The sequence below is a fragment of the Vigna unguiculata genome, chromosome 1 (genome assembly GCF_037176805.1).
Source record: "Vigna unguiculata cultivar grain cowpea cultivar isolate G323 ecotype 2 chromosome 1, ASM3717680v1, whole genome shotgun sequence".
In the NCBI taxonomy this organism is placed as follows: Eukaryota; Viridiplantae; Streptophyta; class Magnoliopsida; order Fabales; family Fabaceae; genus Vigna; species Vigna unguiculata.
The window spans coordinates 5,176,021-5,191,948 of NC_140792.1; the positions used below are offsets into that span (position 1 = coordinate 5,176,021).

Below are 15,928 nucleotides of genomic sequence, written 5' to 3' on the forward strand. Positions count from 1 at the left end.
TATGTTCCAATCACATAATTTTAAAAAATTCAAAAAATAAATAAAATAAATTAAACTAAATTAAACTAAAAACGAAAAGAAAAAAATTAAATGTCTTTCTAAAGTATTAAGATATTTTGACCGTTAGCATTAATTAGGATCACTGCCTAGGTGTAGTGATCAATTCATATCCCTAATTTTCCTCTATTTATTTGTTTCCCTTTTTGTGTTAGGGTTTTCCCACAAATCTTATAAATCTCATCGTACATATGAAAGAGAATATGATATACAAAATAAAAGATTAGCAAAACGTCCTTGCGTTCATTTCTCTTTCCTTTTCTTTTTACAATTACATGCTTTGTCTCTATTTTGTCAAAAATGTAAGGCCCACAATATGGTATCAAGAGTTACTTAGTGGCTATGCACTTCGCTTCTAGTGCAACTCATTCTGATAATCCAATTCAATTTTATTGATCCTTATTCGTGGTGTTCCTTAGCCCAATGGAACAGTCTTCCGACCAGTCCACTCAAACCAACAACACAAATCAATCACTGAATCCATCCAGCCCCTATTATCTTCATCCTAAAGAAAACACATGTATTGTTCTCAACTCTTAACCTCACAACGTGAATCAGGTTCAGAGAAATATTCCTGGAGAAAAATCAGGTAACCTTTCCTTGGATTCTTGATACAAGGGTAACTGATCATGTGACATATGAGAAAATTGTCTTTGTGACATTCTATAAAATAAAGCCTATATCTGTTAAATTACCAAATAATTCCTTAGTTACTGCTAAATTTGCTGGGACGGTTCAATTTTCTGAAAAATTCATAATTTTTAATACATTCCATAATTCTCTTTTAACCTTATATCTGTTCAAAAATTGACTAAAGATTTTAACTTCACACTATTTTTTTTCCTGAGATTTGCTAGATTCAGGATAATGCTACATCGAAGACGATTAGGCATGCTAGTGTCTGCAAAGGCTTATACTACCTCAAGAGTTTTCCTATTTTTAGTCAAACTTTTGTCTCTAGTTCTATCCTTTCCTTAAACGCATTGATATTAGTTTGTGGCATTATAGACTTGGCCATCTATGACACAAAGTTATTGAACAAATATGTAAGAGCTTTCCTTATGTTAAGATGCTTAATCATACTATTTGTGATGTATGCCATTTTTCCAAACAGCATAAACTACCTTTTTCACAAAGTATTTCCTACTCTACTAATTGTTTTGATCTTATACACTGTGATATATTGGGTCCTATGCCAACACATTATGTTCATGGGCATATGTATTTTCTTACTATAGTGGATGATTATAGTAAACACACTTGGATTTTCCTAATGAATGCCAAAAGCCAAACTAGGGAGTTACTACAAAATTTTATTATGAAAATTAAAACACAATTCAACAAGACCATCAAGACGGTTAGATCTGATAATTGCCCTAAATTTAATTTTAATGCTTTATATAATGATCATGGTATTGAACATCAAAAGAGTTATGTTGAAACCCGACAACAAAACTCTGTTGTGGAAAGAAAACATCAAGATACTCTGAACAAAACCCGTAGTTTAATCTTTCAATCTAACATTCCCAAAGCCTATTGGAATTATGCTTCTTCTCATGTTGTCTGTTTGATAAATAGGTTGCCCTCCGTTATTCTTAAAGGGAAAAACCCCTTATGATTTACTCCATAATGTTCTTCCTACATATTTAAACTTAAAGACTTTTTGTTGCCTTTGCTTTTCTTATACTTTTGAAAGTAATAGAAATAAACTCTCTACTAGAGCTAGGAAAGGTGTCTTCTTAGGATATAAACACGATATCAAAGGTTATATTGTTCTTGATATTCATACTAGAGAAATCTTTATAAGCAGAAATGTCATATTCTACGAAGATGTTTTTCCTTATAAGCATCCCGACAACAAAATAGAGATCTATCATGAAGAGGAAAATGAAAGCAACTCCAGCAGGGACTTCCTAAATGAACATATCAGCACTGACATAGGAAGTCAAGCCTTTGATGATTACAACAACAATAATCAAGCACAGACGCCATAGTCTATTCAAAGTGAGGGAGTTTTTAACAACAGAATAGATGTTCCTACCGAAACCCAAAATGACATTAATTAGGATATTTTAACCGTTGGCATTAATTAGGATCATTGCCTAGGTGCAGTGATCAATTCTTATCCCTAATTTCATGTTAATCCCTAATTTCCCTATATTTATTTGTTTCCCTTTATGTGCTAGGATTTTCCCACAAATCCTATAAATCTGATTGTACATCTTCTTCAGGGTGCAAACCCGCAAACCCCCTTCTTTAAGAGAAGAGAAAGCTTCTCTCGTGTTCTCTACGGCTAAGCTCCTTTCTCTTTCCTTCTCTTTTTACAATTACATGCTTTGTGTCTATTTTGTCAAAAGTGTGGGGCCCACAATATAAAGATCAAACTACCTCTAATGTAAACACACTTCTAGTATCTCCTTTTTCTTCCCACTCACACTTTGTTCCCCGTATGTCATTAACCCACTACTCATGCTTTTTTTGTTTCTTATCATTCTCTTCTTTTTCTTGATCTTAGAATGTTGTTCTCTCAATTTGTGTAATATAGTGTCTTCTTTATTCTTTATCCACGATGACAAGTTTACAACACTGATTAAGGAAAATAATCGGTAAGAGTACTAACATTGAAATGTTTTTTAATGGTTAGGTTTGAAATCACTTGATTTTTTTTTTGTTATTTTGTTTTAGATATGACTTTCATTTCATTGCAATTTCACATTTGTCTTTTGTTTTCCAATTTTTTTTTCTTTAAGCAGTTAAATTTTGTGTTTTTTGTCACTAGAGTTTGAAATCGTGTGTTTTTGTGTTGTTATTTTTGTTTAAGATTGAACTGTTTATTTCATTTTCTAGATCTTTTTCTTTAAGTACTTAAAGTTTGTGTCTTTTACGATTTGAAATTGTGTCTATTTGTGTTGTTTTGTTTGTGTTATTTTACATTTCTTTTTGTTTTCCAAATCTTTTTAATATTTTATTATTACCGTTCGAAATCTTTTGTATATGTAGTGTTGTTGTATATTATTTGAATCTAAATCTAAATCTAAAATCGTGTGTATCTATGTTGTTTTTGTCTAAGATCTTAGTCACTATTTCATTTTTGTTTGTCATTGGTTTAAAGTTTGTTGATTTTATGGTAAGTCTTGGTTTGGGTGTTATTGCATAATTAACATTCTTATTCCTTTGTATATGTGATGTTATTTTTGTATAACATTTGAATTTGAATCTGAATGTCTTGCATTCTTTAATTTTTAATTCTTTAATTAAAATTATAGGTTATTATCATTAAATTAATTTACTTTTTTATTCCTTCTACATTTTCAAAACTTATAATTCATTTTCCACCCCTTCAAATTCCTCTAGCTCCCACTTAACAACATCAATGAACAATATACAAAATATTCTTCATTGAAAAATAGAAGTGCACTTTTGAACCTATATAGTCGCATCAAGTTCAAGCAAAAATTCAAAAATTTCCCTAATGTAGTGTTGGATAGACCATCGGTGTCAATCAAGGAAATCCATTCTTGAGTAACTATTTTGTGTAAGTTGGCCAAGAAAACAATACAATGAGTGGGGAATATGTAAACAATAAGAACTTATCTAGAATGATAAAATAAAACTAAGAAAATAAACTAAAAATAGTGAAAGAACATATGCAAATCTGTGGCAATGTTCATTGTGGCAGAATGATGTGAGATGAATGGTGAAGGTGTATAATATCATGGAATAATGAATGAAACATGTTACGATCACTACAATTACCTAAAATGATGTAGAAATATTAAGAATGACATTGTTTGATGAAATGCCTGAGAGATAATATAAATTGCACAAGGTGTTTGACAAAATACCTATATGAGATGAAACTGTGAATTATAAATTGCAAACGAATGGAACGTGTTTGAATGATTAAAGATATACATGTGATAAATTAAAATCTATTAAACAACTCAAAATTAACAAAAATTCACTTGAAACTAGAAACAATACTAATTGAACATTAAAATAAAGAATTATAGAAAATAACAAGTGCAAAACCAAATTCCTAAAGCTAGCAAACTATCAAACTAGAAAACCTAACTAAAGAGGTAAGAACTAAAAACTAAGAATTAAACCTGAAATTGAGTTTAAAGACATGAATTTAATATAGAAACAATAGTATAATAGTAATCAGAACTTGAATTTAGAAGCAGAAATCATAATTCAACATTCAAACCAAACTAAAACTTAAAACTCCAATTAACAATATTAACTAACAAAAATGAATTACCTACTTTGCTTGTCAAATTGGAATTAAGAACTGGAACATAGTTTAATTGAGTAAAATGCCTTGTGTAATGTAAAAACAAATTAAAACTAATTGACAAAAATGAAAATTATTTGCAGAAAAGTAAATCAGTGTAGAACTGTAAATCAATGAAAGTGTGTAAAGGAAGTAACGTAATCATGTAAAAGTTGTCTAAACTGAAAACCAAGTTGAATTCATGTTCACTAGGTCTCACTCTTGCTAGACAAGGTTCATTTATGAATTCTTGGTGTATAGCAATCACTTTAGAATCACTAAAACATCAACATGAATCCATAACTAAGTCTAGTAATTTGCAAAAGTGAAAACCAAGTGTTCATTAATAGTACTTTGAATTTTGATTTAGAAGTAAAGAACCATTTGTAAGACATTGAATTGTAAATGTGCAATGAACAAAAACCAATCAAGTAAAGGCATAAACAATAAATGAATTAGTAAAACAATGTAAGAGATTAAAATTGCATGGAAAACTAACTTGAATTGTTGTAAAGTGTGCATAAGTAATAAAGATTCTAAAGTTCTTGAAACCTAGCTCAATTTGGAGTCTGAGGCAACAAGAAAACTTAAAATTAATGAATAAAACCCTAAACTGCAAAACCTATTTTATAGCTTTTACTATTAATGAAAGTTATACTAAGGAACTTGTATTGTAAATAATGAATTTGTCTATGAACAAGCCTTATATAGGCTAAGCTAGGTTTGGTACGTAGAAACAGAAAAAATCTCCTATAACCAGTTGTAAGAAAAACTAACAACTAGTCAACTCTGTAAACACCCAATTTCGTCCGGGTGAATAAATTTATTTTCAAAAAAAATAAAAAAAGGTTTTTTAGTTAATGGAAAATAAAAAAATGTGAAACAAAATTTTCTTCAAAAAGATTTTCAAACATCAACTTTAGAAAAAAAAAAGAAAAAAAAAAGAGAAAAAAAAAGAAGAAAAAAAAAGGAGGAAGAGCCCAATTTGTTATTAATTTTCATGAGTCCAATAACTCAAATATTTTCTACCTTTGTTCTGATAGAGAAATTAATTATATAATAATAATTAGAAGCAATATCTCTTCAAATGGTAAGAATCAATATTATTAATTGGGATTAATTTTGTGCTCTGATTTGCTGCGATTTGATACTCATAATTTGCTACTATCATGACCACCAATTCCTTCCTTATATTGTTCGTTACAATTAAGGCTGAGATTGCCTTGACATTGCAAGTTGTGAATATAAATACGCACTCTGTCATGACCGAAAACTGAACAAAAGAATTCTCTACACTTCTCTAATTCTTTCTCATCATCACTCTCACATACACACCTCCTTTTTTATCTCTCTTTAAAAAAAACATATTGAAGGAGGTAGAAAAAAAAAAGAAGAAGAAAACATTCTCTACACTCTCTCTTTCTCTCATTACCACCAACATAGACAATGAAACTTTTTTAAGGTACGTCACTCTCAATTCTTTCATCTTTTGATTTAGTTTTTTCAATTTTCATTTTAAATCATAAAAAATATTTTTTTCCCTTTCTTTATTGTCTGCTTGGCCGCTCGCGTTGCATGACATCCAATTTAGACTTTTGATTTTTTTAATATATACAAATGATCTAAAAATAAAATATAACTTTCTTTGTTTACTCTTTTATATCTATTTGGTTGCTCACGTCGTAATGACATCCATAACTACTCTAAAATAACTTTAAAAAATATTAAAAATTTATAAATGATTAAAAAAATAAAAAATAAAAGATTAGAAAAAAAAAAGAATTTATTTGAAGTGTCTATCCGGCCGCTCACGTCGCATGACACCAATTTTAAAATAATACTAAAATTTAAATAAAAATATTTTCAAAATTATAAAACAAATTAAATCATTTTCAAATAATTTTTCAAATAGATTTTTCAAAGAGAACTATGTAACCCTGATTCTCCATGTATGGAGATATGTAGGAGCGAGGATTAATCCTCGTCGGGCCCAAAAAATAAAAAATAAAAAATAGTTTTTTTTTGTACATTCTTTTGTTAACATTTTTTGGAAAAAATAAATATTTAGAAGAACCACATAACTTTTGCACATTTAATTAAAGGTACCGTCTTAGGACGGGCGTTGTGGGGGTGCTAATACCTTCCCCATGCGTAACCGACTCCCGGACCCAAAATCTGATTTTTCGCAGACTTTGCTCTTTTTTATGGTTTTTCATAGTTTCCTATAATAACTATGGTGGTGACTCCAAACTTTGTTTTTACAAATTTTATTTTTTTGGTTCGTCATCTCGTTGCGATTTCGATTGTGACAAACTCCATATTTAAACTAACTAAACTAACCTAACTACCATTACAATTCACCTAAGTATCAAGTAAACTCCTCCAATTATGAACTAGTGTACAAGTCAACACAAGTCATCTTCTTCATGCAAAATTTGTCCAATCAACTTCTAACTGACAACAATAAATTGCTCAAACTCTTCTAGCCAGTCTTTAGTTCCAAATGACATTTCTAGCAGGTGTAGGTTACTTCAACATATTAAACTACATTGGACTGGTTCAACATTATAGCAACTTCCACATCACCAAAATCAACATGCCAAAGTTTATTCTCTCAAGTGCATTGTGCAAGCAAGCTAAGAAAAAGAGCTGCACCTAAAATCACAAGTCGGCACCTTTACAAATTGTCTAGAATTTTCAAAATCAAAATGCAACCCCCAAAAAACACCAAAAAAATATGTGATTACACTCAAATTAAAGATAATTGAATTATAAATGCAATGCAAAGAGAATCAACTCAATTGAATAATTGTGGAAAAAGTTATGCACCAAACAAGCAAGTCAAAGTTATCAAAATTTACTTTTACACTTATTAACTAAAAATATATCTCAAAACTACAAATTAACATATTTTCACAAAAACTGAGATTTTTATGATGACAACTAAATCTGAATTAAAAAGAAAAAATTAAAACAAAACTAACTAAACTAAAAAAGAATGGTTTTAACTTAAAAAATACAACAGAATAGGGGTTCAACATTCACTACCATTCATTTGAAATACAAGTATGTTTTTGTTTACGTCGTTAAAGTTTATACTTTTTATGATAAAGGTTTCAAATCGTGCACATTTGTGTTGCTATACGGAAATAATTAATTAAAACTAAGTGTTTTCTAGGTGGTAATGTTCTCCATAAAAGTATTTATTAGGATCATTTTATAACTAATTAAATAAGATTTTACAATTAATGAAGAGTGTGATTAATTGACTAAATGTTATAATAATCGATATTTTAGAGAGGTGTTGCAAAATATTTTTAAAATTTTGTTAGAATGATCGATGATCATATAATATAATTAATTATATATGTCAGTATTTGTTTTCAAATTGTTTTTTTAAATCTTTATAAAATAGTATCAATCTTAATTTCTTTAAGAACTTTTGCTATCACTAAGGTATAAATATACACTCATTTTCTATTATCAAAACACAATTACCAAGAGCTTTCAAAGATTTCAAGTTTTTCGAAAGGTTATGTTGTGTGAAAAGAGTTCTAAGTGTGCTTTTGTTGTGGTAACTTCTATTCATTTCAAAGATTTAATATGCAAAATTGTTCTCCCATTGATGCATCTATAGTCAAAGGGAAATATTTTGGTTACGTCTTTAAATAACATTTGAATAAGAAGAGATGAAAATAATTTTGTATGCTTCATGAAAGTCTTATATATGCTCAAGTCAATGATATGCTAGGGTTGATATTACTTTTATAGTAGGAATGCTAGAAAGATTTCAAAAGGATCATAACAAGGAACGTTGGAAGGTCTTAAAGTGTGAGTATAAGATATCTCTAGATAACTAAGAATTATAAGTTCAGATACAAGCATTATGATGATTTGGAAATAAGAGAATTCACATATTAAAATATATTAAAATTTTGTTTGATGCATGAACTTTAGAAAGTTTGCTTTAGGTTATGTCTTCCTTTTAACCATGGTGTTATCTCTTGAAGTAGAAAGAAAAACAATTGTTACATTATTCACCATGAAAGCATAACTATTGATTCATAACAACTACATAGCACGTTAAATAGTTGAAGAATTTTACTTAGAATCTTACAGTTATTTTGACATATCATTAAAAGGTTTAGTTAGTAACTTGATCTCTATATTTAGGACTTTGATTCGATTTTGTTTCTTTATTTTTATTTTCTGACCCAATTAAGTCTTTATTTCTTAAAAAAAACTCAATTGATTTCCTATTTTTGTAAAAAATACTTACCCATTCTGCTAAATTGACATTAACTTTATTTGAAAGTGTCACGTATCAAAATTTGGGTTTATCATGTGTCAAAATTTGGGTTGTCTTCTACTTGAAAGTGTCACATGTCAAAATCAGAGGAGTTTTAATTAGAGATGTCAAAATGAGTTTCAACCCGTGAGCCAACTCCACTCACCACGAGCCAGATTGGGTTAAGAAAAATTCAATTTTCTTAAAAGTGGGTTGAATTGAGTCCGACTCACTTAAACCACGGTTTAAATGAATTCGAGCCGAGTTGAAGGTGGGTTGACCCACTTAACCCACCAACATTGTTTTACAATTGTTTTAAATTTTTTTAGTTATAATTATTTAGTACTTATAATTATATAGGTTCACAATTTCATATTTTTAAATGCTAGAATGTTATTTAATAATATTTGAATAGTTTGAATGTTTAATTAATTTGTTTAACATATTATATACGTTGATACTTTAATATTTAACTATTATCTTTATAATAATATTTCAAGAATTATAAGAATACTTTGATTCCACTATTATAAAAAATAAGTTAAGTCAATTAACTCTCATTGTAACTCAATAAATATATAAAATAAATTGAAAAAAAATAACATTTGTAAGTGAACCAACCCACCAACCCATGGTGGATCGGGTCAGGTTGCAAAATTTCTAGCTCATAAAGATTAATATAAGTGGTTTAATATTTTACCTCCATGTATTTATTTAGATTTTTTTTTTCATAATAGGTATAATTTGACTGTATCTCATGAAGTGTAATTTTTATCATGAGTTTAGTGTGATCTTTCATACTTTGTATTCTTTTATTTATTTTTTTAATCAATTTTCATATGATGACAAATGATTAATGGACTTTGGGGTGTCAGTTGAAATATCAAAATTTATAATGATATTTAACATACCTTATTTAAATAAAATATGTAGTTATTGATGCATTAACAAAAGAACTATTTATTAGATAGTATCTAATAATCTAATTTATACAGGTCTTGCTGGTTAATATAATAATAATAATAATAATAATAATAATTATTATTATTATTATTATTATTATTATTATTATTATTATAATTGTCTTTGTATAAGACATTGTACCGTAAGAAATGATTTCATGTTGTAGAATAATGAAGGAAACATTTAATATAAAATATAATCACCATGATGAAGATATAATTATTTTTTAGTAATGACATGGACTCATAATGTTAATTTATAACGGTTATGCGGCTCATAAATAGAATTGAGGGAATTGAAATAAGGTTTTTTATTTTTATCATCACCTCTAATATTTATTTTTATTTTCTGAATGTGCTAAGAGACTCATAATTTTGTTTGTTTAGAATGTGATGATAATGAATTGATTGTGGCATTGGAATTGGAATTGCAAGATGAATGAATTCACATGGAGAGAGGGCCCTTGGAATGTGAATGACAGAGCATGGATGGAAGAGGGGTCCATACCTTCATGTTTTGGTAGTTAATGGTTGGACAAAATTCATGGCATATCTTTGGTAGAGTAAAGGCATGTGCATACATTATTGTATAGTACATTCTCCTTTTAACCCTCTTTTACATTTTAATGCCATCATCACATGCCTTCTAGTTAATGCATAGAACACCACCATGTGCCTCCCTAGTGGTAGTTGAACACCATTAATAATCTTCTCTTCTCACATTTTCATGGATCTACCATCATCACAAAACAAAAACATATAGAATCTAGTTTCTTTGCTGAATTGTTTTGTGTTATCTTCTACACAAAATCAATAGATAAGTAAAAAACAGTAATCAAATCATTATCCATATCTTTTTACATTGTGCAACAAAGTAGCTCACATGCAAAACAAAAAAACAACTTTCAAATTAGTTTCAACTTTTCATCAAAACATGAATTCCTTCGTTCAAACCCTTGTTCTGTAGTGCACGTGATCTCAAAGTGGGTCAACATCACTTCTTTTTCTTTTTGTCCCTTTCATCTTTCTCACTAAGATATTATATTACACCACTTAAAAACAAAGAAAAATTACTATTACACCAAAATTCACACCTTGCTTTCATCATTTCATTACAATCGAATCGGGTACTTATTCGGGTCACCCACGGTAACTAGCATGTCTTCAGCGGGTTCCCACACAAGCAGTCGTTGAACCCAAACGATGACGCTTCAAGGTGATCGAAGGGTGCCCCGACAGGAATGGTCCCGCACAAATGGTTATGACTAAGATCCAAATGCCCGATATACTTCGCGGATGCCAACGATGTGGGTACCCGACCCTTTAAATTGTTGTAAGACAGATCCAAAGCCATGAAATACGAGTGTGACCCGAAAACATCGGGTATGGATCCTTCAAACCCGTTTCGGCTGAGGTTCAAAATACCCATTCCCCCGTTACTCAACAAACTCTCGGGTATTAAACCCTGGAATGAGTTGCTGTCCAGATTAAGCACGGAAAGAACCGGCATTTTTCCGAGCTCAAACGGAACCGAACCGGTCAAGCGGTTCACGGACAGGTCCAAGTCCGCGAGCCGGTAAATCTTGGAAATTGAAACCGGTATGGAACCGGTTAACTGGTTCCGGTTCAGCAGCGCTCGGCTCAGCATTGCAAGGTTGCCGAAATCCTTGGGAATCTCGCCGGTGAGGAGGTTGTTGCTGAGGTCGAGGTGTTTGAGCGAGGTGAGTTGGGTGATTGAAGAAGGAATTTTTCCGGCGAGGGTGTTGTCCGCGAGGTTGAGGACGGTGAGGCGGTTGAGTCTGCCGATATCGGAGGGGATCTCGCCGGAGAGTTTGTTTCCGATGAGGTCGAGAATGCGGAGGGAGGAGAGGGAGGTGACGCAGGCAGGGATCTCGCCGGAGATGTCCTTCCAGTCAGCGACGACGAGGGTGGTGAGGGTGTCGATGCCGCATATTGCCGGCGAGATTTTGCCGGTCATGTAGCCGGAGCGACCGGCTTTCTCGAAGATTGGGTCCTCCGACTCGCCGCGGAGGTTGACGTCGGTGACGCGGCCGGTGGCGGCATCGCAGCTGACGCCGTACCAGTTGACGCAGCAGTTGGAGCCCGTCCACGAGTTGAACAGGCCGAGGTAGGGCTCGTTCAGCGCCTGGCGGAAGCCCAGAAGCGCCTCCCTATCCGACTTCGAGCAACCGCTGGCGGCGGCCACTACGGCGGCGAGAATGGCCGCTGCAAATAGGAGGAGCGAGTGGCGTGCCATCGAGTGTGTGTTTTAGTTGAGTGTATTTGAATAAGGTTTGTTATTATATATAGATGTTGAGTGACGAAATTGCCCATGGTGTAGTGTTGTAATTACAGTCGGTGGTTTTAAGTGTGGATTTTGGGAGTGTTGATATCAAAGTTCCACTGCGATGCACATGCTATTGTTTCGGGGATGACATGGTGGGGTTCGGCTTCATGGTTGGTTTGTTTTGTGTCAAATTATTGGGGTTTTGTACTTTCATTTTAAGTAAAAAGAATTGATGTTTTACAAATGTAATCTGAATTGAGTTATTTTAGAATGGTAATTTAGTTCGTTGCAAGATAACAAAACTTATTTGAATAAAGAATATCACATTAGTAAATAATTTTTTCAATTTGAACTTTTTTTACATAAAATGTGTTGAAGATGGTAAAACTAAAATAGATGTTTACTTTAAGATTTGTGTTTATGTCCATTAGGGTTTTATTTTAAATAAAATATGATTTTAGCAAAAGACATTAAGAGATTTTAAATAAATATGTATGTAAGTCAATTTGGTTTATTACATTGAATTAGATTATGAAATTAATATTTTTATTATAAGTCAAAATAGATTAAACTCACTTAACTCATAAATTATATGAGTTTGAGCATGATTATGATAAGTTGACTGTTATTTCTTTCTTCACCTCAAAATATTTTAAATTCTAAAAATCTTCATATTCAAAAGTTATATCATAACTGAATATGATTAATAGTTAGGGTTTTGGACCAGTGATACTCGTTGTGACTTTGTCATGTATAAACTTATACATTTATCATACTTCGATATAAGTTCATCATGTATAAAGTATTATCAAAATAAAAACTAAATAATCACGTAAAAAATAGTTATTTATATTAAAGTCAACATATATAAATTCCCTTCCTTTTTATGAGATGGGCCAAACTATGTGTTTAAGACCCAAGTCAGCCCATAAGAGAGCCTCCATTACCCTACACTCAGCCACTCACTCTCATCTTGTCACATTTCCAAAAATTGTTCCCATTCTCTCTCCCTGTTCTAAAGCAGAAGCTCTGCTAGAGTTTGAGTCACATTCTTCTACGAATTAGCTAAGCTCATTCTGCCTCCAAGTAAGTTGAGCCCTAAACTTTCATGCTTTTCTTCCCCTTCTCAGTTTGGGTGCGTTGATTTTGTTTAGGGTTCATCTTCATACCGTGTTTTTGTTCTGGTATCCATGTTTTCAGCTCACTAATTGGTTCCTAGAGTTGTGGTGCTCATATGTTAGGTGCAAGTTTTCGTTTGCTAGCATATGTTCAGGTAAGAGAAGTTAGGGTCTTGCATGTTTTAAGTTATTTTGCTTGTTTTGGGTCTGTTTCGAGTTATAGATGCATGAAAAATGTTAGTGATGGTGTGAAAATACTTGTGGCTTGTGTATTTGCTTGATTTTTGGCTTGCATGCGTAAGAACAGGAGGGATCTGCTAGGCTTGCCTAAGCGAGTGGTTTGTCGCCCAAATGAGACGCTCTCGCCTAAGCGAGAGCTCCTTAGCTCGAGCAAGATTGAGAGTAGAGTTGTTCGAATGTTTGTATATTTCTATGATTGATTGATTTACCCTTTTTAAAGCATGAACTATGTGAATATGCATGTATTATGGGATTTTATGAATTGGAATTGATGAGCTTGGTATGAATTAAATCATGAATTATGGTTGGTTTGTTGAGTATTGCCATGAGATTTGGGATATCATGAGATAATATAGTGTGAGAACATGGATGTGGCATGAGTTCAACGTAATTCCATGAATCTCTTGGTGAGATTTCATGGTGGTGTTGTAGTGTATATAATTAGATAAGAATTCAAGTAAGGTTGCATCCCAAAATTCTAAAGAATCAGTTAGTCTCACGTAGAGCGGACTGATTCAAGTGGTAAGAGTAGCAGAAGGTCCTGATTTTTGGCAGGATAATGGCCCTAGATGATTGAAGGCTAACCTTGTGCGTGGTAGGGTGAAACCCATTGGCAATGACTTTGTAGAGCAATAGAGACCACCACAAGTGCAGGCATCCATTAAATATGATCTCTTTGTATGTATCTGGATAATTGAGTCATAGAGTCATGCATTGTTTGCTATCACATGTTTTGCTTGTTTGGAAAACTGATTAATATTGTTTGCTCAATGCCATGTTGAAAATTATTTTTACTCTAGCTTACCCTTTCGCTTGTGTTTGTTTTCTTGTGTGATTTTTCCTTTTGCAATGATCATCAATTTATTGGTGTGAGCAGATGTGGAAACCCCTAGTTGTCATCAAGATGATGGAAACGCTGCAATTTAGTCAGGCTTGGGTTGGATCTTGCTCCTTGGAGTGTAACATCCCGTCAGGATATTACTAATTTATAAATAAATAATTGGAATAATTAAGACAACATGTTTAATAATACCTCATTTTCCCAAAACGCGGGAAAATTTAAAACTTTATTAATTGCTGATAAAAACTTAGAACGTCCATCACATAATTAAAATCCAATGTTATTAAGTCACCCATCCGGGTTTACAAATATTTCCAAAACAAGTAATACAAGTAAAAAGTTTCCCCAACTCAATCCCCTCTCCACGCCTAAGCTGCACCTGAGCCACCTGCATCACCAGCATCTGCTCCCGTGTACCGCGTACACGATCATCGCCACACACACGCAGATAGGGTGAGCTTAGCAGATAAAACACATATATATTCAAAGCTATAAACATATATATATATAAATCAGTATACGTACACATAACATCACTTAAATTTAACTTTCCACATTGCCCTATTTTTTTATTCCCTCGATTCAATCTCCAATACGTTTATTCGTGTTCTACTTCGTCTGTTAATTACTTCAAGGTGACTTGCTGCCATACCTATTGGCCACAACCGATAGAGCACGTGCGGGAATACATGCTACGGATCATACACCGCAACGCCAGGTAGAGTTCCCACATACGAACAAAGTCCGTATCGTCCCAAGACTACCTAACTCGTCAGCCATCAACTGAGGAGGGCAATCTATCTGGACCCATCCGTACTGGCCACAACCAGCACACTCATACCGGCCACACTCGCCAACCCGAGCCACAACTCAAGGGTTCCTCGTGTTCGTCCGCCATCCCGAGCCACAACTCAAGAGATGCTATTCCGAGCCACAACTCAAGGAATACCACGTGCTTAACCCCTATCCCGAGCCACAACTCAAGGGATACGTTCCGAGCCACAACTCAAGGAACTCCAGCAACCTCACCTCTAAAGCACTACCAGAAGCCTTGTAGAACACCCTATGAAGTCCAACAACTGGGACTTACAGCAGCTAAACCGCCTGGCGGGGGACACGTACCGCTAGGTGCCACAGCTTCCAGACCGCTTGGAAGCTATGATGAGTCGAACCTTGGCTCACATTCAATAATTAACTTTTGGGGAATTTAATATTATTTTTGCGCTTACAAATTTGATATTAGTTGCATCAAATTTATTATTAGATATTCTTGAGTTTACTAATGCAAGTGTAATTTAATTTAGGTCCTTAAGGTTGTAAATAATGAATCTTTTAATTCATAGATTAAGTCCCAAAATAGGAATTTTGAAGAGAAATAGTTCAGGTACTAAATGCACCCCCAATTCTCATGTTTACACCCCTTTTTCGAAATGGAATATCTATTATTAAAATAAAATATTTCTAGGGCTAGCTGCACCCCCTGATTTCAGGTTTACACCCCCTTCTGTAATTTAACTTTAAATTTCTGCTTTGCACCCCTCCTTTTTACTAAGCTGCACCCCTAATGTCACTTAAACTCTAGTCCACCAGATTTCGCCATGTGGCAATCCTCCACTTACTAAATTAACCATTCACAGTTTGCCACATCATCAATCTTCCATTAACTCAAATCACCAATCGAAACATGCCACATCATCACTCTCTCTCTCTCTCTCCTTCAAACAACCAAAACCCTAACCCTAACTCTTTCTCTCCTTCCATCTCCATGCTGCAGCCGCCAATCCCGACGCCGGCCGTCACCACTACTCCAACCGTCGTTGCAGCTTGCCGGAACACGGCCACCAGAACTCCGGCAATGC

The 15,928-nt window shown here is 33.0% G+C and overlaps 1 protein-coding gene across 1 annotated transcript; it reads right to left on the minus strand.

The window, feature by feature from the left end:
- Nucleotides 1-10,401: 10,401 nt before the first annotated feature.
- On the minus strand, nt 10,402-11,943 carry LOC114164305 (uncharacterized). Its single transcript, XM_028048921.2, has one exon. It carries the CDS (start codon nt 11,838-11,840, stop codon nt 10,737-10,739), a length of 1,104 nt encoding a protein of 367 aa, XP_027904722.1. The 5' UTR covers nt 11,841-11,943; the 3' UTR covers nt 10,402-10,736.
- Nucleotides 11,944-15,928: the final 3,985 nt, after the last annotated feature.

Coding starts and splice junctions, on each gene's coding strand:
- LOC114164305 (XM_028048921.2), bottom strand. CDS start 11,840: ATGGCACGCCACTCGCTCCTCCTATTTGCAGCGGCCATTCTCGCCGCC.